The sequence below is a fragment of the Mastigoproctus giganteus genome, chromosome 9 (genome assembly GCF_048544385.1).
Source record: "Mastigoproctus giganteus isolate SK-2022 chromosome 9, ASM4854438v1, whole genome shotgun sequence".
Taxonomy (NCBI): Eukaryota; Metazoa; Arthropoda; class Arachnida; order Uropygi; family Thelyphonidae; genus Mastigoproctus; species Mastigoproctus giganteus.
In genome coordinates this window covers 85,787,365-85,812,618 of record NC_143583.1, presented here as the reverse complement: position 1 = coordinate 85,812,618, position 25,254 = coordinate 85,787,365, and the positions used below count along the sequence as shown (strand labels likewise).

General features: G+C 37.2%; 1 protein-coding gene across 1 annotated transcript in view; it reads left to right on the top strand.

Annotated features, from left to right (window-relative positions):
* The window catches only part of l(1)G0196 (inositol hexakisphosphate and diphosphoinositol-pentakisphosphate kinase), an 832,616-nt gene that overhangs the window by 729,630 nt on the left and 77,732 nt on the right, over positions 1–25,254 (top strand). Inside the window, exon 28 of the mRNA XM_090381508.1 lies at positions 13,302–13,367. Within this exon, the coding sequence (XP_090237634.1) occupies positions 13,302–13,367 (66 nt within the window). The remainder of the gene's footprint in view (positions 1–13,301; positions 13,368–25,254) is intronic.

The following is a 25,254-nucleotide window of genomic DNA, read 5'->3' as shown; positions in this document are numbered from 1 at the left end:
TAAAGGAGGCGGCAAAGCAACTAAGCAAACCCTTAGCCATAATTATGAGAGCATCCTTGGACTCAGGGGAGGTTCCCACGGACTGGAGATGTGCAAATGTGTCCCCAATTCACAATGGTGGATCGAAGGGTGACACGAGTAATTACAGACCAGTTAGTTTAACTTCTGTTCCGGGTAAAATAATGGAGTCGCTGGTTAAAGATGCATTGCAGGATCATCTAGACAAGACTGCAGCAATAATTCAAACACAGCATGGGTTTGTTAAGGGAAAGTCTTGTCTGACAAATTTGATTGGTTATTATGATGTGGTCACAAAGGAACTGGATGCAAAAAATAATTTTGATATCATATACTTGGATTTCAGGAAAGCTTTTGACACTGTTGCGCATGGAAGACTACTGTACAAATTGGAGCAGAATGGTATTAAGGGTAAGTTGCTACAATGGATAAAAGGATGGTTAAGTGGGAGAAGACAGAGGGTGGTAATCAATGGGTGCTGCTCTTCGTGGACTAATGTTATTAGTGGAGTCCCACAGGGTTCGGTGTTGGGTCCACTGTTGTTTTGTGTATTTATCAATGATATTGATGAAGGTATATCAGGCTTAATGTCGAAGTTTGCAGATGACACAAAGGTTGGCAGGGTTGTTAATGACAGTAATGGCAGTGTGCTACTGCAACAGGATCTAGATAATTTGGGCAGATGGGCTAAGAAGTGGCAACTGAAGTTCAACCTTGACAAATGCAAAGTACTGCATATGGGTAGAAGTAACCCCAGAGAAACGTACCAACTGTGTGGTACTACACTTAAGGTGGTAGAAAATGAAAAAGACCTGGGAGTAATTGTGCAATCAGATATGAAATTTTCTGAGCAGTGCAGACAGGCTGCTAGGGCGGGTCATGGGGTTTTGTCAATGATATATAGGAATTTTGCCAGCAGGGAAAAGGAGGTGATTGTCCCTCTGTATAAGGCAATGGTCAGGCCACGCCTTGAGTACTGCGTACAGGTCTGGAGGCCTCATTTTAGGAAGGATGTAGATTTGCTTGAGCGTGTACAGAGAAGAGCAACACGATTGGTGTGGGGAATGAAGGGATTCTCTTACCAAGAGAGGCTTAAGTTCTGCAAATTGCAGTGACTGGAGACTAGGCACCTGCGCGGTGATCTGATTGAGGTCTATAAGGCCTTGAATGGGTTGAGCACGCTGAATTCTGATGGGATCCTTCCACTTGTTCAGATTACCAACCTACGGGGACATAAGTTCAAATTAAGAAAGGACAGATGTAGAATAGATGTGCGGAAATTTGCCTTTAGCCAGCGGGTGGTTAATTGCTGGAACAAACTTCCATCTGTCGTTGTAGAAGTTGATAGGTTAAATAAATTTAAGGAGGAACTGGACAGGCATTTGGAGGGAATGGTGTGATTTTTTTTTTTTTTTTTTTTTTTTGGCTGATGCTGCATAAGCTCCTACACTTGCTTTCTTGCATCATGTGCCACTACTACTACTACTACTACATTAGTCCACGTAGAGCAGTGTCCATTTATTACCGCTCTCTGCCATCTCCCACTCAGCCATCCCTTTATCCATTGCAGTAACTTGCCCTTAATGACCACTCCAATTTGTACAGCAGTCTTCCATGTGCAACAGCATCTAAAGCTTTTCTGAAATCCAAGTATATAATATCAAAATTATTTTTGCATCCAGTTCCTTTGTGACCACATCATAGTAACCAATCATATTGGTCAGACAAGACTTCCCCTTAACAAACCATGCTGTGTCTGAGCTATTACTGCTGTCTTGTCTAGGTGATCTCGTATCACCTCTTTAAACAGTGACTCCATTATTTTCCCTGGGACATAAGTTAAACTAACATGTCTGTAATTATTTGTGTCATCCTTTGAACCCCCTTTGTGAATTGGGGATATATTTGTATATCTCCAGTCCATGGGGACCTCCCCTGACTCTAAGGGTGTTCTCATAATTATGGCTGGGTGATTTGCTTACTTCCCTTGCTGCCTCCTTCATTATAACTGGATAGATTCCATTTACTCCACGTGCCTTTATTATGTCCAACTTCAACGGTTTCTCCTCATCTTTGCTCTTTGGCATTCCTCTCGTTGAATAACTCCTCGTGTGTGAATGTAGATGCAAAATACTCATTCAGTTTATCAGCTACTTAAGCAGGATCATCAATAATCGCACCATCTATGTTAAATGGACCAATCTGATTTATCCCCTTCCTTCTAGAGTTTACATAAATAAAGAACTCTTTGCTGTTTTTCTTTGCATCCTTTGTGAAAGATTTCTCGTAATCTGCCTTTGCCTGCCTACTCTCCTTTGTGACTTGATTAAAGACTAGCTTATATCTGCCATAGGCTTCTGTCGCCTGATAATTTATATGCATCCCATTCATTTTTCTTCTCTGCCACGAGCCTCATTAATTCATCCGTCATCCATTTTAATTAATGAAGTCTCTCAGAGTTTAGTGATGTGCTCATTGTTGTTTTCTCTGTTTATTAGTGATATTGATGAAGGTATATCAGGCTTATTGTCTGAGTTTGCAGATTATACAAAGGCTGGCAGAATGGTTAATGAGAGTTATCAGAGTAAGCTACTGCAGCAAGATCTAAAAAAATTAGGTGAATGGGCTGAGAAATGGCAGTTGAAGTTTAACATTGATAAATTCAAGGTACTATGTATGGGTAGCAGTAATCCCAGATTAATGTGCCAAGTATGTGGTACTACATTCAAGGGTGGTGGAAAATGAAAAAGACCTGGGAGTAATTGTGCAGGTAGATATAAAGTTCTCTGAGCAGCGCAGACATGCTGCCAAGACAGCTCATGAAGTTTTGTCCATGATTGGTGAAAGGGTGGCCTTTCCAAGACAGCCTTCATTTCTGAAGGAAATCAGGTGACAAATCTGTCACCTGATGCATGTCAGCATGTTAGGACTAGGCACCTGAGAGGTGATCTGATTGAGGTGTTTAAGGCATTGAATGGATTGAGAAAGCTCAGTACCGATGACATTCTTCCTTTTGCTCAGACTACACACACACACACACACACATGATGGAGCATAATTCCAAATTGAGGTAGGATAGTTACAGGACAGATGTGAGCAGGTTTGCCTTTAGCTAGCAGGTGATTGATGGTTGTAACAAACTTCCATCTTGTGTTGCGGAGGTGGGCAGTTGAAATAAAAGAACTAGACAAGTGATGTCGAAGTTTTTTTTTTTTTTTTTAGCTGATGCTTAATAATCAGAATAATCAACCACTATAATCTGTTTAACCAGTCATAATAGATATGTAAGAGAAGTAAAAAAAAATAAATAAATAATAAAAAAAGTAAACAGTTTAACATGTTTGCTGCCTTTTATATTTGCCAAGGGTCTTTTTTGCCTGCCTTGGACTGCTTCTATTTTGGCACTTCTCTGGAGTGCTGGAACAAGTAGGCACTGCTTTTTAGTAAATGGATTTCATCTGTGAAGAATCATCACTCCAGATAATGCCATAATCTGTTGCTTGTAGTATTTTAATATCATTAAATGCATTTGAAGGAGATTCACAATCTTCAGCACCAAAATAGAATTCTATTCCAGTATCAGATGGCATTACAAACTAATGAATTAAAATTTAACAAGCATAATCTTCAGAAAAGTTTACTTTTCTTCCTGTGAAAAATACTAAACTAAATAAAATAACTTCAATATAAACAAAGAACTTATGAAACTGTGGAGAGGCAGTAAATCACAAAATCTTATAATGAGTGGTTTTAACTCTCTAGATCAACGTTTCCCAAACTGGGGTGCATAAAACATTCAGAAGATATCAAGTAATTCTTTAAAAATATGCTGATAGAATCACAATGAATTTCGTTATAGAACATTACTTATTTTCAATACCATTAGTATATATAATTGTATACATATTTCTAATTATTCATTCTATGTATAGCAAATTGATAAAGTTATTATTATATATCTGTATAAAAATAAGAATAAAGTTGAGTTGTTTCACACATTAAACTCTGAATTTTCTTTTCAGAAAACCCAGTGTTCATACTGGGTTTTCTTTTTTGAAGGGGGTCTAAAAACTTGTTTTGATTTTTGAAGGGGTCTGTAAATCTCAGTAGTTTGGAAACCACTGCTCTTGATATTGACTTAAACCTAGGGTTCAGTCACTCACAGTAACAAGAATTTTCTGAATTTATTAGATGAATGTTTTCTGCACTATCATGTTATATTATTATTAGCCATATGGTACAAGGAAGCCTGAGGCTTATGCTGTACCAGCCAAAACAAAATTTCCTGGTTACCCTGAGAGAGAGAGAGAGAGAGAGAGAGAGACAGAGAGACAGAGAGAGAGAGAGAGAGAGAGAGAGAGAGAGAGAGAGAGAGAGAGCAAAAAAGAGTCAGAAGTAGAAAGGAATTACCAAGAAAGAGAAGAATAACGATATCCAGCCGATAACTTAGTTATGTTACCCCAATGGAGATCAGCATTTATGATATTGGTAATAGATATGCAATTTCAGGGCAAGAGTTCTCAAATTAGATGGTGGATAAGATTACTAGTTAATGGAAGGAAGACATTAATAGACAAGAGGAAAAGAATGGGAGAAAGACCTGAACCTTGGGAAAATTAATCTAGTCTCATTATACCTTCCACCTAACAATATCTACATGTTGAAAGAATTAAAGGACCTTATAAAACAAATACCTCCACCTTTTTGTTTTCTTCTTGTTAACTTCAATAAAAAGTGAATTGAAATAAATTGGGCTGTTGCCAGAGTCTAATCAAATAGGGTGGCTTACCCATTATTGATTGAAATTTATGGTCAAGTATTACTCATGGTGTCATCATATCACCCCTGGGACTCACATCTGGTGAGTATGGGCATGGCACACCCATGGTCCTGAGATGGATATCATTATTCTTCTCTTTCTTGGTGATCCCTTTTTACTTCTCTCTCTCTCTCTCTCTCTCTCTCTCAGGGTAACTTGGGAATTTTTTTTTTGGCTGGTGCAGCATAAGCCTCAGGCTTCCTTGCATTATATGGCTAAATAATAATATTTTTGAACCAATTGGACAAGTGTTACTTTTGTACTTTCTATTCCAATAAAGAAAGTACAAGAGACCCAAATATCCATGACTTAGTCCTCACTATAGACCTAAGTTTTAACAAAGATGCGGCAGTGCAGGAATTAGTATCAAGCAGCTACCATAATGTTTTAAAATGGTAGTGTCTAAGTTTTTGTTGGTTAAAGGCAAAGGAGAGAGTTTCAGTTTTGGGAGGTGAGGTCGGTAAAAGTTGAGGATCTTCTTAGGCTCTATCAACTGGTGTCCCCAAAGGTTCAGTTCTTTCCCCCACTCTTTTCTTCTTGTATATTAATGACCTTCTTCCATGACTGGAAATCCTATCCATAGTTTTGCCGATGATAGCACATTGCATTCCACTTTCCATTTTGAAAAACCTTGCCCAGATCAATCAGCTTCAACTTCTCGAATATCCGCTAGCAATTCCTTAAATTCCGATCTCCAGGTAATTCTCCAGTGGGGCAAAGACAACTTAGTTGATTTCAATCCTTCTAAAACTCAGTCTTGTCTTATATCTCGCAAAAAGGATTCTTCTGCTCCTATGCTTATCTTTGGTGACATTCCGATTCCTAGGCAAAATGATATATCTCTTCTGGGGATTACCCTGACTTCTAATCTCTCTTGGCACAAGCACATTACAAATATTGTTTCCTCTGCATCTAAAAAACTTGGTTTTCTCTTTTGCTCTCGGCTTTACTTTTCTTCCAAACAGCTGCTCACTCTGTATAAATCGCAAATCTGCCCTGCCATGGAATATTGTTCCCACATCTGGGGCGGTGCCCCCAAAACCTCTCTCAGGCTTCTAGATTCCATTCAGAAGAGGGCAGTTAGGTTAATTAATGACTCCTCTCTAATAGGCATACTGTTTCTGCTGCATGCCTTTTCTACAGATACTTCCATGGGCACTTTTCTTCTGAATTGGCTTCTATAATTCCCGCTCTCTCTTTCAAAACAGTCCGAACACGTGCTGCCACCAGCCAACATCCATTTACTGTCCAACTTCAAACTCACAAAAAAACTTTTCATCTTCCTCGTTTATTCATTCAACTGCCGTTTTCTGGAACAACCTTCCTTCACCCATATTTCCTGAAAATTAGTCTACAGAAGTTCAAGTCTAATGTCAACAAATATCTTCTTTCGTCTTCTCAACCTCCAACCCAAGCACGGTACTAAGTACTATTGGTTCTAATACCTCTCGTGTTTGAGGTTTTCATAAAAAAAAAAATTTTTAAAAACTGGAAATATTTTCAAGTTACTGAATATGAATGCTCTGTGGGGAAACATTTAAACAAGTAATCCTGGAAGCCTTAAAAATATTTGTTTGTAAATAAATTGAAGATTGGTCTAGAAACCCTGGCCTCCCAGAGCCTCTCCAGAGCACTCTGCTTCCGAAGGGTGTCAAAGGCCTCCTTTAAAGTCCACAAAGAGATCAAGTAGGTATTTTGTATCAGTTTCCTTTTGCAAAGTAAGGAGTTCCAGTTGTTAAGTATTACAAAAGGAGGTTGCCAAAATGGATTAAAAGAAAGTTGACAGATCTTAATATAGCTAAAGAAGGAAGCATGGGACAGTTACAAACTATCACATATTGAAATATAAACAGGCAGGCAACAGTATGCCAGATCAGATGAGAAAAGCAGAAACCGAATATGAGAAATCACTGGCAGAAAGAGGTAAGAATGGGGATACAGAATTTTTCTTGTATTAAAAAAAAAGGACAGTAAATCATGTAGGTCTTTTCCATTATGAAATGGTGAAACCATAAACAATCCAGCCTAGTTTGCTGATAAGTTGAACAAGTATTTTGCATCCATTTTTACAACTGCATGCACATTTTAATGAGGAGGAAGTGGAGAAAGAGAGTCAGATTATATTAAGATTGGTGATATTATGATTGTGGAGAAACACCCACCTATAAGAAAAACTGTTGAAGGAGAGTAAATGTAGATTGGTTGCATTCACTTATATTAACGAATACAAGTGGATCATACTATTGTAGGCGCCTCCGTAGCCAGGTGGGAAGGAGCAGCAGTGCGTAGCACACGCTTCTTGATTAGACCGGGGTTCGAGCCCGTCACCACCAAATACGGAGGATGCGGAAAGGTCAGGGAATGACCACCGCATATCCCGGAGCAATATGGCCTTAGTTGCTAATGTTCCTAAAAACCAAATAACAAACATACTATTGTGATTGCTACCGAGATCACTAAATTCTGAGGTGATTCCTTTGGACTGGAGAAGTGTAAATCTCTTACCCATTCATGAAGGAGGAACCTAGTTGGAGTTGAGTGATTATAGACCAGTGAGCTTGAGTTCTGTAGTTGATAATATAATGAATTCAGTGTTTAAGAATACAATACAGTTTCTATCTTGCCTGACAAACTTAGTTAATTACTGATGAAGTCAAAAAGCCTTTAAATGTTAGAAACAGTTTCAATATTTTATATCTTAATTTTTAGTAAAGCTTTTGATTTGGTTCCCCATGAGAGATTACTGAGGAAGATCCTCAGGTGGATTAGTTGTTGGCTAAGTGAAAGGAGACAAAATGTGGTAATTAACTGGCTATTCAAAGTGGATTAATGTAGCAAGCAGGATCCTAAAGGGTTCGATGTTGGGAGCTCGCTCTTGTTTCTGATTTTCCTTGGAGATAGTAAAAAGGGTATACAGGAAAAGTTATCAAAGTTTACTCGTGATTTAAAGGTAGGTGGGATGGTAAATAATAAGGACCAGCCTATACAGTTCCAGGATGACTTAGATTGGTTATTCATGTGCGCGCGCACACACACACAGTCTTAAAAGATGGTCACATGGTGCAAAATTTAATTCTGCTGAGTATAAGGTTTGGCATTTGAGGAAAAGAACTGTGGAGGATGACACAAGCCATAGGATACAGAATTAAAGGTTGCTCAGGATGAGGTAGATTTAATGGTTATGGAATAAGGAGATATAAAGTTTTTCTTGTATTGTAAGCAGGCAGCCTGGAAGGCTCACGTTGTACTTCCAATGACGAGTAAGACATTTTCCAGCCAGGAGAAGGCCATTATTATTCCTCTTTATAAAATGATGGCAAAACATCAATTGGAATATTGTATTCAGGCTAAAGTCTCATATAAAAAAAGATACAGAATTTCCAGAGAGCACCCAAAGAATGGTAGCTAGATTGGTTGGAAGTGTTGGTTGTCCCTATGAGCAGTGTCTTATATGTGAATCGTAGAACCTAGAAACTGAACGTTTCAGGGATGACCTGGTAGAGGTGTCTAAAGCCCTTAAAGGAATAAACAGAATGAATAGGCAGGTATTTTTATGTTAGCAAGTGAAACAAGAATAAAGGGACACAAATAAAAAATTTTGAGAATTTTGAGCAATGGGTGATTTGATCTCATGAAATTCACCTTTGAGCATCTTGTCAATCATTAGAATAGGCATGTAATTGACTTAGGTTTTTGTAGCTAATTTGGAATAAGTTTACTTTCTTGCATTATTTGACCTGATTAATACTAATTTGCTTATGACTAAATTATTATAGACCATAGTATATTCTGGCATATAAGTCAACCTTTGAAGCAAGAAAACGTCATAATTTTAAAGTTGACCTATGTGCTGGATTTAAAATCTTAAGCTTGAATTCAAGGCCATTGCTTAAGGTACAAAAAACATGAATTAATGCCAATGTGTTTAGAGTTTATTATGGATATACATCATCTTCAGCCATTGTTGATCCACCCACTATAGGATGAAGGCCTCCTCAACAATTTACCTGCAACTGCGGTCTTGTGCTTCTTCAGCAAATTTCATTGATCCCCCTCATCTTTGGTCTTTTTCTTAGGCATTTAGTCAAGCAGTATCCATTCCAAAATTTGTTTGGTCCATCTCGTTAATTCTTAATATGTGACCTGCCCATTTCCATTTTAAGTGCTTTGTTCTTTCGTTGTCGCAGATCTTGGTTTGTTGGTGAATCCATGCATGTTTTTCAGTCTCTTTTGGTTATGTTCAAAATTCTGTGCTCCATATTTCTGTGTGTAACTCTCAATCTTTGTAAAGCTTTGGCATTCAGTGTCTATGTTTCACAACCATATGTTAAAACAGGGAGGATACATTGATCAAAAACTTTTCATTTGAGCATAGTAGCAGGTTTGTCTTGAAGACTATATTAAGCACTTCCAAATGCTTGCCTTCCCAATTTTATGCGCTGTTCAAATTCCATAATGATGTTTCCACCTGTTGAAATTTATTGTCCAAGGTAAACAAACCTTTCCACTTTTTCTAGTTCTTTTCCATCAGCCATGGTTTTCTTTGGTCTGGTAAATTTGTTGAACATAACCTGTGTTTTCTTGATATTCATCTTCAAACTGAACTTCTTGTTTTTATGCTGCAGTTCATCAAGGTTGTGCTGCAATTCTTCTAGATCATTGGTAAAGAGAATTATATCTTCTGCAAGTCATAAGTAATTTGAGTGATCTCCATTTATCTTGAATCCTTTATTATCCCAATTTAGCTTGCAAATAATTTCTTCTAAACAGGCAGAAAATAGTTTTGGGGAGATTGTGTCTCCTTGTCAGGCACCTCTTTCTGTATTGATCTGAACTTTATCATTGTTGACCCATGTTGATGCAGTCACCTTTACATATAGTGATTGAAAAATATTGATGTAAGCTTTGTCTACACCTTGGTTGATTGGGATGTTGATTATTGCTTATTTTGTGACTCAGTTGAATGCTTTTTCATAGTCTACAAAGGCTATACGTAATGGAAAGTTGTATTCATTGTGCCGCTCTATAACTTATTGTACTGTTTGGATGTGATCCATTGTACTGAAGCCACTTCTGAAACCTGCTTGTATTTGGGTTGTGCTACATCAAGTATTATACCTATTCTTCTTGAAAGTATCTTTGTAAAAACCGTGTAGACAACTGGCAATAGATTTATTGGTCAGTAGTTTTTTAAATCTGCCTTGTCACTTTTTTTATACAGTAGGATGGCTTCAGCATTTTATCATGCTACAGGTACTTTAAGTAGAAGGCATTTTGAAAATAGTCTGGCTACAGCTTTATATACCAGCTGACCTCCAACTTTCAGCATTTCAACAGTGGCTTTATTGGGTTCTGCTGCTTTGACATTTTTTATTGATTTTATAGCATCTTCTACTTTTTCTGGTACAGCTTCTGCATCTGTTGGTGGATCCAGTTGTCCTTTTATGCTTATAACGATTTGAATAAAATTGTTCTGCTCATTTTAGTATTTGTTGTTGGGCCATCCTCTAGCTCCAAAACATTTGGCTGTTGTGTGTAACCATTTTTCATTTTACTTTCCTTAGCTTTACTTGGGTATTCTTTTAGTGTTTTTCTGATGAGATCTTTCATATTTCTTATTTTATGTGCATTCTTATGGTCTTGCATAATTCTACCTTGTTTCTTATGTTAACTTTGCTTCATTTCTCATTGCTTTTTCATCATGTCAGTTATTTATTTTGATATTCTGGTTGGTTTTTCTTGTTGTAAAGTGGGTGCAAGGGCATAGGTAGTGTCTACAATAGTCTCAATGACTTTGTCATTATCACTAAATATCTGTATTAGGAAGGCCTTGCAGCACACCAAAATGATGGACAGTTCTAGTTCAAAGTTTTGACAATTTTTCAGTAGATGGATAGTGTCCATCATCTTCACTTTAGTTGACTTGAACAATTTCTTTCTTGCAATTAATTTTGATTTTTGCTCTCAGTAATAACTGATGGTCGCTTCCAACATTAAAATGGTTCAAGACTGAGCAGTCAGTGAATATCATTTTATTGTTTTTCAGTATGAAGTCAATTTCATTAGTATTTCCAAGAGGGAAATACTAGTGAAATACATTTTTCTTGGGCTGTTTTCTTAAAGAATGAGTTCATGACAAACAAATTTTGTTTCTCCACAAATTCAATTAATAGAGTGCCTCTATCGCCTCTTTTTCCAGTTCCATATGAGCTGACAGATCTTTTCCCATTTTGGATCTTACCGATTTTCACATTGAAATCTCCCATCCCAATTTTATAGTAATGGGAGAACTATCATTGCAGCACGAACTCTGCCTGAAAGTTCTTTTTACACTGGCTTTGAAATTTGTGCATAATGGTGGCAGAGTGCTACTTATTGAATGAAAGTATGCACTGTGCTATCTCGGGGTTGGTAAATTGATTGTAGTTTTGTGATTGTGCTGCTATCTACTACAGATGTCCAGTTTTATAGTTAGTGAATAAAAACTCAAAGATATCCTCTATTACCTGGAAGTAGCCCCTGTCCACACAATGTTTTAGTTTTGAGTTTGCCTGTTGACTAAAAAAATTGCATATGCTTGTGTCAGTTATCCCTTGCATCTAGGGAGGTTTAAAATACCAAAAGGAACCTATTAAACTTTCTGAATCCATAATAGAGTGTCCATTTTGGAGAGGTCATCAAACATGTAATTTCTAATACTAGTGGTTGCGATCCCAGCCTGAGTGTCCACAACAAAAAGCATTCCTTTTAGAGAGGTGTCTGTTAAGGGAGGTTTCAATGTGGCATATTATATATTGTGCGGTATAAATAGAAGGTTCCAATGTAAACTTCTAAAAGAAAGTGCAGAAATAATTGAATTAAAAAGCAGACAGTGATTCTTAATGCAGATTTTACTGCAATGCACCACTATGCAGTAAAATCTGCAGAAGATAACTATGAAAGGATGGTGGGGGTGAGGCTTGACTTATACAGCAATTATATGACTAAGCACAAAATCTCAAGACAAAAACTGGAGATTGACTTGTATTCCAAAATATACAGTATACAGAATTTGCACACAATACAATACAATGATAAAGTTTTCCATATAGTTTTTATTTGGTTTAATTCATTGAATTTGAGCTATTGAATAATATATGGTACTCCTATTCTAATATTAGGCAATATATAATAACATAACTGTCTTGCTCAAAAAAAAATATATTTACTTTGTGTGTTAACTGTTATGAGCCCATAGAATGAAATGAAATTTTGAATTTTTAGGAATGTGGCATTTCTTAATTGATAAAATATTAAGAAATAGTTTCATTAATTTTGTTTCTTACAATGACTAGCAGCCACAATAATATATTTCTTACTGTATATTTCTTTAATATTTTCAAATATATTCTCTTTCCAAAAAGAAAGAGAATATATTTGAAAAAAAAGTTGATATTTAACATTAAATAGTGAGGGGAAAATTTTTTTTTTTAATGTATTATTATAAATTATCAGTGTAAATACACCATAGCAAACTCAATAAAAAACTACATAAGTAGTGTAAAGGCATTGATTTAATTGTATCTCGTACTGACTTACCTTCACTCCGAGTTACCATATATTGCACTACTTCGAATAAGTAATGCTTCACTGATAGAGAAGACTATTGTTACTTATTCTCAGTGGGCACCACCCAGATGGCACCATTTCAAGGCTTAAAACAGGGCTTAGCCTTGAAATGGAAACGTTGCTGTCTGGGTGGTGGTGACCACTGAGAATAAGTAACAATTGTCCTCTCTATTAGCGAAGCATTACTTATTCAAGGTAGTGCAATACATGGTAACTTGTTGTGAAAGTAGTCACTATATGAGATACAATTAAATCAATTCCTTTACACTATTTGTAGTTTTTTATTATGAGTTTGCTATGGTGTATTTATACCGATATTTTATAGCGTATTTTAAACTCATAATATATTATGCCTTGAGCATTTATATTTTATTTAATGTATTATTATATGTGATTATTAGTGCACAAAATGACCTATTGTACATAGTTACAGAGATTAGGTAATCAGAGAAAGACAGTACATAAAACAGTTTTCTAGCAGTTGTTATGAATAATATCCCTTGAAAAACATAAATATCGTGTATCATATCCTGTGCACATAATGTATAATAATTTGTTCAGAAACAAAACTTGCACTTTTTTGGAACTACAAAGAATTATGACTACCTGGAAAACAAAAAAGCTCAGTTATATTATCAGTGAAACTTATTGCAATGTAATCTCTGTAAACATTTAAAACCACCACCACCAAGTTTTATAATTGCTTTAACTCTATGAATTATATGGTTGCGTTTTCACCTTTTTCTACATTTAATGTATGTGTGTAGTGTGTGTATATATGTGTATATGTTTCTCGCTGTCTGTGTGTTTTTGATGTTGTTTCATCCTTAGTATGTCTGCTATGTATTATCTATAGACAGTCCTCACACCCAAAGTTTGGAAGATGTTTCTGTCACTAACAAAACCAAGGAGGAAGGATCAGGTGAGATGCTTTGTGGTCTACTAATGTATTTCCATTAATTTAATAAACAGCTATAAATGTTAAGAGATTAACTTTCTGTTTAGAATATCGTTTTCCTTTTGTTTTGTTTCTGTAGGTCATTGTAATAGTATATTGTGCTTGTGGTTTATCAGAATAAATTCATTTTATTATTATCATTAATTTTCTTTGTTTAGACTACTTTTAGATTAAAAAAAAAAAAATCTTCTCATAAAGCTTTCTTTGTTATTCCCCAGATATGAATATTTTCACTGCCACCTCATCATATAACTTTGCTATTCTTATTCATATAATCCTTGTTAGCTATGATTACACATTAAAAAACATGGTATATATGCAGTTGTAACTAGTTTGAAGGAGAGGAAAAAAATCTCATTGTTCAAACCCCAGCATGCCTGGATAGTGTTTTTTTTTGGGGAGGGGGAGCCTGGACTGAATGAAAGTGAAGGATCAAGGGATAGTAAGAGAGTTAGGAGGACAAAGAGGAAGAAAAGTGGGCAACAAAAGAAGGAAGTATCCACTTGATGAAAACAAAGGGACAGGAAACAGAGGGATCTGCTGAAGGAGGGGAAGTCTGGGCCCATTCTCAGTAGGACTCAACCTTAGAGGTAGGATTATGCCATAAAGATTCCCCCCCTCCTTGGGTAGGATCTTCATGTGTTGTCCCTGAACATTTTGTCCATTACTGGTTCTTGGTCTCCCTAGCAATCTGTTTACCCTTTGACTTTCACACTACCTCATCCCCTCCTGCAGGTGGGTGGGCTCCCAGTGCAGGAGACCTCTATGTCCTCCCAATTCTCTTGGTATTCCTTGGTCCTTCACTTTCACTCTTAGTATGGGCTCCCCCTGCATTGCCTGGGCATGCTGAGGCAAGCTCCTCAGTGTTCCTACTACCCTAGCTTTAATTCCCCATGCCATGGACAATAACTAGAGGCTGGTGGTGGTGGTGCTCTGTGGGCCGCTAGCCTAAGCAGCCGGATAAATACTGTAATGACATCCCAACAATGAGGAAAGACAGTTGTGATAGATGTGCAGAAGTTTGCCTTTAGCCAGCGGGTAGTTGATTGGTGGAATAGACCGCCATCTTTTGTTGTGGAAGTTGATAGCCTAAACAAATTTAAGACTGAGCTGGACAAGTATTTGGAACGAACAGAGGGGTGAAATCGGAGCTTTTTTCTTTTTTTTTTTTTTTTTTTTCTGGCTGATACTGCATAAGCTTGCTGCATCGTATGCCTCTGCTAATGCTAATCCTACATCACTCACATTCTTGTTTTTACAGAGTTCTGTACCCTTCAAAAGAGTTACTAATGTGGAATTTAGGTAAACCTCTGATAACCCCCAAAAAATATACAATGCACAGTGTTCAACTTGCCAAATAACTAATTTGTTTAAACAAAGTTGACTGCTCATAAGAGCTTAAAAATTTGTAATTAACTTTGATGAAATCATCAAAAATTAATAGGCCATATGTTCTCAATTACCTCAAATTGATTGAACTAACCTCATCTAAATTAAGTTCCTTATAATGAATGAATATTCCCTATGTATTCATTCAGTATTACTTCAGAGAAAGGAATATCTGCAGTTATTCCAGACCTTGTACTGGATAAATACATGTGAAATGTAAAAAACTATGATTTGATCCTAAAACCTTTAGTGACAAATACACTGAAAATTTGGTGTCTATCTGACTTTGAAAAATCAAAATATAAAATTTCACAAAATCCATCCACTGGGAGTCTAGTTGCTGTAGATGGATGGACATCGTGAAGACAATGAGTGCTTTGTGTATTTGTGACCATGCCAAAAATGAAAAGCAGATATGCTGGTATTTGTATCATTTATTGTGGCATTGGTATACATTCATGTATTTCACCTATTATTTTTACTAGTGGTAGATAACTTTCATCAATCAGTGAAATACCACCACTTTGCTTATTGGAGGCTTGAAGTGGTGAAACCCATGTTTAGTCTCTAGAGCAAAGTTTCCCACACCCCCCTTACTTCTCCTTCAGCCCATGCACGGTACTAAGTACTATAGGTTTTGATACCTTTCGTGTTTGGGGGTTTCATAAAAAAAAAAAAAAAAAAAAAATGACATCGTTAAATTTTATAATTATATGTATGTTTGGCGTATTCAAAAATATATCATGCATTTTTTTTTTTTTTTTTTTTTTTTTTCAAATAAATATATTTGTTTTTTCTTACAATCATGTCTCTCAGTCAATTGCAAATTGAATTTTGATAAAGCTGCTGATATTTCATAATGGCATTGTTATATACTGTTTAATTCAATGTGCTTTTGTAAATGGTATACAGTAGACAATAACTTGAACATTTATAATCAAATTTCTTCATCACAAATGGTGACAATCTCCCATTAAAATCTTCAAAGGAATGATACTTGTGTTCAGGCATATTAAGTCAATCTTTGAAGCACTAAAAAAATTATCTAAAATTTTAAGGTTGACTTATAGGTCATGTATAAAATCCTAAACTTGAATTAGAGATACTTGCTTAATTCTAGGAAGACCTGAATTAATACTGGTATATTTATTGATATTAATTTTACATATATATTTCTCACAAACATACATTGTCACTAAGCTTTTAAAACCAAAGGATTTGTTTATCTTCTTCATCAGAGAAAAAACAGGTTATGGAACCTGTTGGATGTTATGTTTTTGGGTTTACTTAAGGTTCTGAAAAAATGAACCTCCTTTATTGTCACTTTATAATGCAAATTTGCTTCCATTTTGATGCATTATTACAGAGAAGTCAATTAGCAGTACAGTGCCAAACAGGCAGTGGCTCAGCTTCATTGAGCAGTGTCACTTGTCATCTACGCCTATAGGTTTGGTTTCAAGACATGCTGCATAAGGCAGTACTGTACAGTGTAATAAAATGCAAGTGTAAACTTTTAAAAAGAAAGAGCAGAAATAATAGAATTAAAAATTAGACAGTGACCCTTAAAATGTATTATTTTTTGCAGCAAAGATATTTATAATTGTAAAGAAGGGGAAAATCAACTTATACAGGAAATATGATTAAAGATGAATTTTCAAGACAAAAACTAAGGGTAACCTTATACACAAAATTGACCTAAATTATAGAATATGCAGTATTCCTCTGGTGATTTTTCAAATACAGTTCGAGTTCATAAACTGTTATGAACTCTAACTGCATTTAATGCTGTACTAGATAACTAAACATTGTTAACTCAACAAAATGTGTGTTTTTGTGTAGGCTAAATCCAAACATAAGTGGGCAGAGATCACTTTGGTAGTGTGTCCATTATATCAGCTTATGAGACATTCTCTTTGAATCCCTTTGACAAAATTAGTTTGCCTCAATGCCAAGAAATTAGTGATCTAAGCATTCTAAAAGCACTAAATCAATTATCTTATGTCTTGTATATGTTCTTTTTTCTTTTTTTAAGCCTATACATGTATATAAACACACACTCAACATATTCTAACTCTGAAAAGTAGTACAATGTCCAGTCCATAGCATGTAAGTGAAGCCTGCACCGCTGGGATGCCATTGGTAAGTAATCTCACAAGAGATTGGTGCACACAGTACCAGAGATGTTTGTCAATATAGCCCAATATGCCGTAAGCGGTACTTCTCAGAAGCTGTCATATAATATAGAGAACATTGTCATTTCCAAGTTTCACACCAGGCCATCAATCCAAATGTATATCCAGTGGGGAAGATGGACTGCAAAGTTGCAACACATTTGACATACCCGATATTCTTCCTGATGAGGTAGAACATGCATTGAAGAAAATGAAGACTCAGAAAGCCCTGGGGGAAGATGAAGTTACTGTAGAGTTGTTAAAATTGGGAGGAAGAGACATAACACAAAAACTGGCAAGGCTCTTCACAAAGTGCATTAGAAAAGGTGTGACGCCTAAGCAGTGGAATAATGCAATCATAGTTTTGCTGCATAAGAAAGGAGATAAATCAGAAATTGGAAACTATAGACTAATTAGCTTGTTATCCCACATCTACAAGTTGTTCACAAGGGTCATTACTAACAGATTAGAAAGAATACTTGATGAGAATCAACCGAAAGAGCAAGCTGGCTTTAGGACAGGATTCTCAACTATGGATCACCTTCACGTAATATCACAGCTAATGGAGAAAGCAAATGAATATAAAACACCATTATGCCTGGCATTTGTGGATTATGAAAATGCATTTGACTCCATACAGCATAAGGCAATGTTTCGGGCACTGGAAAGACAAGGCATAGATACCCCATATATTATGATTTTGAAGGAAATATATGAGAGTGCTACCTCCTTTATTAGACTAGACAAAGACAGCAGGAAATTTAAAATTGAGAAAGGAGTTTGACAAGGAGACACAATATCTCCGAAGCTGTTTACTGCTGCCCTTGAGGAAGCTTTCAGAAGATTAGACTGGTCGCAGAAAGGAGTAATGTGAACGGAGAGTACCTAAACCATTTACGATTTGCAGATGACATTGTGGTCATAAGCCACGATCCCAAAGAATTAGAGGAAAATCTTAATCAATTATGCACAGCTAGTAAGGATTTTGGACTAAAGATGAATACGGCTAAAACAAAAGTAACGATGAACAAGTATGCCACAGAAAGGGAAATAATGATTGAAGGAGCAGTAATTGAAAAGGTGGAGTTATATACTTATGTGGGACAAGTTATTAGTTGTAATAATGATAAATGGCTAAAAGTCAAAAGAAGAATAAATTTTGGATGGATGGCATTCAGGAAATATAGTCACATACTGAAGAGCAATATCCCAGTTTATCTGAAACGTAAAATAATGAACCAATGTATACTCCCCACCATGACTTATGGAAGTGAAACTTGGGCACTCACCAAAAGAATGGAAGAGAAGCTGAGAACTACACAGCGAAGAATGGAACGAAATATATTGGGAATCAGACTGTTAGATAAGAAGAGAAACACATGGATTAGGCAGCAAACTCAAGTAAAGGACATTCTTATCAAAACTAAAGAACTAAAATGGTCTTGGGCAGGACACATAGCTCGAAGACATGATGACAGATGGACTAAGAAAATAACAGAATGGTATCCAAGAGGAGCTAGAAGAAAACCTGGAAGGCAAAGGCGACATGGATAGATGAAATTCATTAGTTTGTGGGTAGTAAATGGATGGCCACTGCTCTAAACAGAAGGAACTGGAAAGTTGCTGAGAGAGGCTGAGAGAAAGAGGCGTTCATCCTGCAGTGGATTGAAAATGGCTGATGATGATGATGATGATAACGGACTATCACAGATCTGTGTAATGCAATCCTCACAACATGTCACAATAGACTTCCAACAAAGTTCAAAGAACTTATAGAGTCTTGGTTAGCACTGTGAGAGCAGTACTTGGCAGCAAAAGGAAGACATACCCACTATTAGGTAGGTGGTCATAAAGTTTTGACTGAATAATGTATATTGACAAGGTCATAAAACACAATTGCTTGCCATTTTAGTTAACTGCGATATTTCCCCTAAGCATATTAAGTTAGCATTAGCAAGAGCACATGATGCAAGAAAGCAAGCTTATATAGCATCGGCCAAAAAAAAACCCCTTATTTAACCCATTACCTCGCTCCATATGTTTTAGCATTAGCATTAGTAGAGGCATATGATGCAAGAAAGCAAGCTTATTTAGCATCAGCCAAAAAAAAAAAAAAAAAAAACACACACCACTCCCATTTCACCCCTGCGTTCGTTCAAAATACCTGTCCAGTTCAGCCTTAAATTTGTTTAGGCTATCAACTTCAACAACAAGTGATGGAAGTCGGTTCCACCAACCAACCACCCGCTGGCCAAAGGCAAATTTCCGCACATCTACCCGACATCCGTCCTTCCTCAATTTGAATTTATGCCCTCTGAGGTGATTATTCTGAGCAAGATGAAGAATCCCATTGTCATTGAGCATGCTCAAACCATTCCAAGCCTTATACACCTCTATCAGAACACCTCGCCGGTGCCTGGTCTCCAGACTCTGTAATTTGCAAAACTTAAGCCTTTCTTCGTAAGAGCAACCCTTTATTCCATTCACTAATCTTGTTGCCCTTCTCTGTACCCGTTCCAGCAGCTCTACATCCTTCTTGAAATGAGGCCTCCAGACCTGTATGTTCCCATTATTTAATGGGAACTTTTGCACCTACAGGCGAGTAAGGCTCCTGTGGTTGATAGCATATACCCTATAATCTAGAAGGAGGTGGCAAGTGAGTGCATTGAACCACTAAGGCTAGTTATGAGAGCATCACTGGACTCAGGAGAGATTCCGTTGGATTGGTGTAAATTGAAACATAAAGGCCGTTCTAGGAGTGTAGCAGGAAATTACCGACCAGCCAGTCTAACTTCAGCAGTAAAGAAAATCATGGAGGTAATAATCACGGGTGGAATTCAAGATCATTTAGATGGAAATGGAATTCTGTAGGATACACAGCATGGTTTTGTAAAGAGAAAATCATGTTTAACAAATATCGTTAGCCATTTTGACAGGTCACTCGTGAGCTGGATTTAGGGAATAATTTTGACATTGTTAATTTGGATTTCAGCAAAACATTTGACTCAGTCCCACATGAGTGATTACTTTATAAGTTGGAGCAGGCTGGAATCATAGGAAAAATCCTTACATGGATAGAATGATGGCTTGAGGGCACCAGGCAGAGGGTTGTGATAAATGGTTAATCCTCAGATTGGGTTAATGTAAGTAGTGGGGTTCCCCAAGGATCAGTATTGGGACCACTGTTCTTTTTGATTATCTTAAATAACATCTATGAAGGGATGGAGGGCGTGTGGTCTAAACTTGCAGATGATGTAAAGATCAGTAGAGTATTTAATGATCGCCACCAAGCAAAGCTTCTTCAGAGTGACCTTGATAGACTTCCGGGATGGTCAGAAAAGTGGCAGCTATGCTTTAATTCAGCAAAATGTAAGGTCTTACACCTGGGGAACAGCGACCCCAAAATAACTTATACACTTGGTGGAGTTGAACTAAAGTCAGTAGTGGAGGAACGGACTTGGGAATTACAATACAGTCAGACATCAAGTTGTCCAAGAATTGTGGACAGGTTGCAATATTGCATGGTGTCCTATCAATGATTAATCAAACATTTCCTAATAGCGATAACAATGTCTTAATCACATAAAGGTGATTTAATAACCTTTATGTGATTAAATTTTAGACTTTTTTTTTTTAATTGGTACCGAAAAGCCTGTATGATATTTTTTTGTATCAAAACCGAAAAAAAATGACAGATCTCTGTATTATAAGCCCTACTCCCAGGTCTTTTTCATTGTCTACCACCTAAAGTGTAGTATCACACAGTTGGTACTTCCTCTGGGGTTACTTCTACCCCTATACAGTACTTTTCATTTGTCAATGTTAAACTTCAGTTGCCACTTCTCAGCCCATCTGCCCAAATTTTCTAGATCCTGTTGCAGTAGCACACTGGCATCACTGTCATTAACAACCCTGCCAACCTTTGTATCATCTGCAAACTTCGACACTAAATGCAATATACCTTCATCGATATCATTGATAAATATACAAAACAACAGTGGGCCCAACACCGAACCCTATAGGACTCCACTGATAGCATTAGTCTGAAGAGCAGCATCCACTGATTCACTCTGTCTTCTCCCGCTGAACAACCCTTTTATACATTGTAGCAACTTACCCTTAATACCATTCTGCTCCAATTTGTACAATAGTCTTTCATGCACAACAGTGTCAAAAGCTTTCCTGAAATCCAAGTATATGATATCAAAATTGTTTTTTGCATCCAGTTCCTTTGTAACCACATCATAATAACCAATAAAATTTGTCAGACAAGACTTTCCCTTAACAAACCCATGCTGTATCTGAATTATTGCTGCAGTCTTGTCTAAATGATCCTGCAATGCATCTTTAACCAGTGACTCCATTATTTTACCCGGAACAGAAGTTAAACTAACTGGTCTGTAATTACTTGTATCACCCTTCGCTCCCCCCCCCCTTTGTGAATTGGAGATACATTTGCACATCTCCAGTCCATTGGGACCTCCCCTGAGTCCAAGGATGCTCTCATAATTATGGCTAAAGGTTTGCTTACTTCCTTTGCTGCCTCCTTTAATATAACTGGATAGATCCCATCCACCCCAGGTGCCTTTCTTATGTTTAACTTCAACAATTTCTCCTCCACTTTGCTCTCAGTGATTACAAAATTCAGGAAAGGGAATGCCAGATGTGTATTCAACTTTGGCAGTAAGCTAGATAATGTTGTAATAACTGAGAGTACAGTGGAGGAGAAATTGTGTGAGCCGACCGGGCTAGCCGGGTGAGTAAAGTGCCTGCCTGGCAACCCAAAGGTCGCGGGTTCGATTCCCGCCTTGGGCTTGGATCAAAGTACTGCAAAAACCTTGGGAGGTGCATTATGGCCACAGAAGCCTATGTGCCAACAACTACAGAAGAAAAAAAAAAAAAAAAAAAAAGGAGAAATTGTTGAAGATAAACACAAGAAAGGTACCTGTGGTGGATGGAATCTATCCAGTTGTATTAAAGAGGTGGCAAAGGAAGTAAGCAATCCCTTAGCCATAATTATGAGAGCTTCCTTGGACTCAGGGGAGGTACCCATTATCTGGAGATGTGCAAATATGACCCCAGTCCACAAAGCAGGATCAAAGGGAGACGCAGGTAATTTTAGACCTGTTAGTGTAACTTCTGTTCCAGTGAAATTAATGGAGGCACTGGTTAAAGAAGCATTGCAGGATCATCTTGACAAGACTTCAGTTATAGCTCGGACACAGCATGGGTTTGTTAAGGGGAAGTCTTGTCTGACAAATTTGATTGGATACTGTGATGTACTCACAAAGGAACTGGATGCAAAGAATAACTTTGATATCATATATTTGGATCTTAGAAAAGCCTTTGATACTGTTGCACATGGAAGACTGTTGTGGACTAATGTTATTAGTGCAGTCCCTCAGGGTTCAGTGTTGGGTCTACTGTTGTTTTCTGCATTTCTAAATGATATTGATGATGGTATATCAAGCTTAATGTCCAAGTTTTCAGACGATACAAAGGTTGGCAGGGTTGTTAATGACAGTACACTGCTGCAACAGGATCTAGAAAGGTTGAGCAGATGGGCTGGGAGGTGGCAGGTGAAGTTTAACATTCACAAATGTCAAGTACTACATATGGGAAGCAGAAAACCCAGAGTACCGTATCAACTCTGTGGTACCACACTGACAGTGGTAGAGAATGAAAAGGAACTGGGGGTAATTGTGCGGGCAGACATAAATTTCTGAGCAGTGCAGATGGTCTGCAAGAATAGCTCATGGTGTCTTGTCAATGATATACAGGAATTTTTCTAGCACGGATAAGGAAGTGATTATCCCCTTGTATACGGCAATGGTCAGGCCTTGAGTACTGTGTACAGGTCTGGAAACCTCATTTTAAGAAGGATGCAGAGCTGTTGGAACAAGTACAGAAAAGGGCAACAAGATTAGTGAATGGAACAAAGGGTTGCTCTTACGAAGAAAGGCTTAAGTTTTGCAAATTACAGTGTCTGGAGACTAGGCACCGGCGAGGTGATCTGATAGAGGTGTATAAAGCCTTGAATGGTTTGAGCATGCTCAATGCAAATGGGATTCTTCTTCTTGCTCAGAATAATTGTCTGAGAGGGCATAAATTCAAATTGAGGAAACACGGTTGTTGGATAGATGTGCGGAAGTTTGCCTTTAGCCAGCGGGTGGTTGATTGCTGGAACAAATTTCTATCTGTTGTTGTAGAAGTGGATAGCTTAAATAGATTCAAGGCAGAACTTGACAAACATTTTGAGTGAGTAGATGGGTGAAATAAGGGATTTTTTTTTTTTTTTTTTTTTTTGGCTGATTCTATATAAACTTGTTTCTTGCATCATGTGCCTTTGCTAATGATAAAAAAATCATTAAGCACCCTGTTACAATTTGATAACCTTCTGCCATTTTCAAACCTTAATACCTCCTCATGTGTGAATGTAGATTCAAAATACTCATTCAGTATGTTTGCTATCTGAGCACAATCATCAACGGTCAAACCATCGATATCAAGTGGACCATTCAGATTCATCCCCTTCCTTTTAAAGTTTATATAAGTAAAGAAATCCTTGCTGTTTTTCTTAGCATCCTTTGCCAAAGATTTCTCATAATCTGCCTTCGCCTGCCTAACCTCTTTTGTGACTTAATTACAGACTAGCTTATATCTGCCATAGGCTTCTGTGTTACCTGATAATTTATATGCATCCCATACATTGTTCTTCTCTGCCACGAGTCTCATTAGTTCATTTGACAACCATTTAGGCCTAAACCTAGAACAATATTTCTTAATAGGTATGATACTTTTAGTAGCTTCCATGATTAATTCCTTGAATCCTTCCCACTTAGAATTTGCTGTTGGTAACATCATCAGTTGATACCACAGACCAGAATTTAAAAACTGTCTGAAACCACTGTAGTAACCTTTACGGAAGCAAAAACCATTTCCTTTACTCCTAATGGTAATTATATCTTTAAGTATAGCGAATGGCGATGGTGTACTGACGAGGCTACTAGGAGACGGTCGTGATCAAAGCCGCTAAGTGGATTGGATTTTTCTTATTTATTGATTTGAAATTATTGTTTTTCTAAAACTTTTGATTTAAATTTAGTAGTATAACATTATTTTGTGATTTTCTGATTAATTTGGTGTATTTATTCTTTACTCGGCCTTGTAATTGCATCAAGTATCAGTAAGGGTATCCGCGTGTTTGCAACTCCGCTGAACGAGGCGTTCTTTAGCCATCTTTAGTCGCTTGATTGAATATTTTTTACATCGAATTATTTCCGTAAGTAGCTTATAGACCTAGTAAGGATCGTTAGTTTATTGTGAATTGAGACAGCGAGATTTGAAAGTTAATTAATACTTAAGAGTCCATAGATATAAAGTTCGTAAGTTCCCGCCTTTGTGATACAATAGTTATATACCGTACTAGATAGCGTTAGTTGAACTTCATTAGCAGTTAAATTGTACTTTTAAATAAATACATATAAAGACTTACTTTACAAACGTAACATAATTAATTATATTTAACATAATTAATAACATAACATAATTAATTATACTTAATTAATAAATTAATAGAATCATGACTCAGACCAGAGTAGCAAAGCAAAAGACTCAAGCTAATGGAAATGCTGTGGCTCAGAGCAGAACTGAGGGGGGCAGTTGTCCTCTGACTCACAGCCTTATAAAATGCACTGTTTGCTTGATGTTTGCAGAGCAATCGGGTACGGGACATGATACTGCCATGGGGGATGTCTTTGTGTGTGCGCGATGCAAGGAGTGTATCGATATCAGACAACAACTCAGCGTTCTTGTGGGCCTATATGAGAGCTTGAAGGACAGGGTGGATGCCCTCGAAGAAACCAAATTGAGGGGCCCATCAAGCTCTCAGCTGCCCACATCAACACCAGAGCTTGCACTTGGGCATCACGTGACACAGAGGCAACCCCCAAGGCAGAATCCACTGGTCCCGAAGGAACTAGTAGTTGTTGGTGACTCTATTGTCAGGGAAACGGGGAACATGCTTTGTAAAAAGGATAGGTGGAACAAGACCAGGGTTTGTCTCCCAGGGGCAAAGGTTGATGACGTTGTAGAGCAGGTATCATCTTTTAAGGGCACAAAAGGTGATATAGTTGTACACGTTGGCACTAATGATATTAAGAGTAGGAGACCGGCAGAATTACTTAACCAGTACAGGTAACTGTTGTACAAAAGCCGAGAATTAGGGTTGAATTTGAAATTGTCTGCAATTCTGCCCAGACACGATAGGAGGGAGTATATGATGAGAGCCT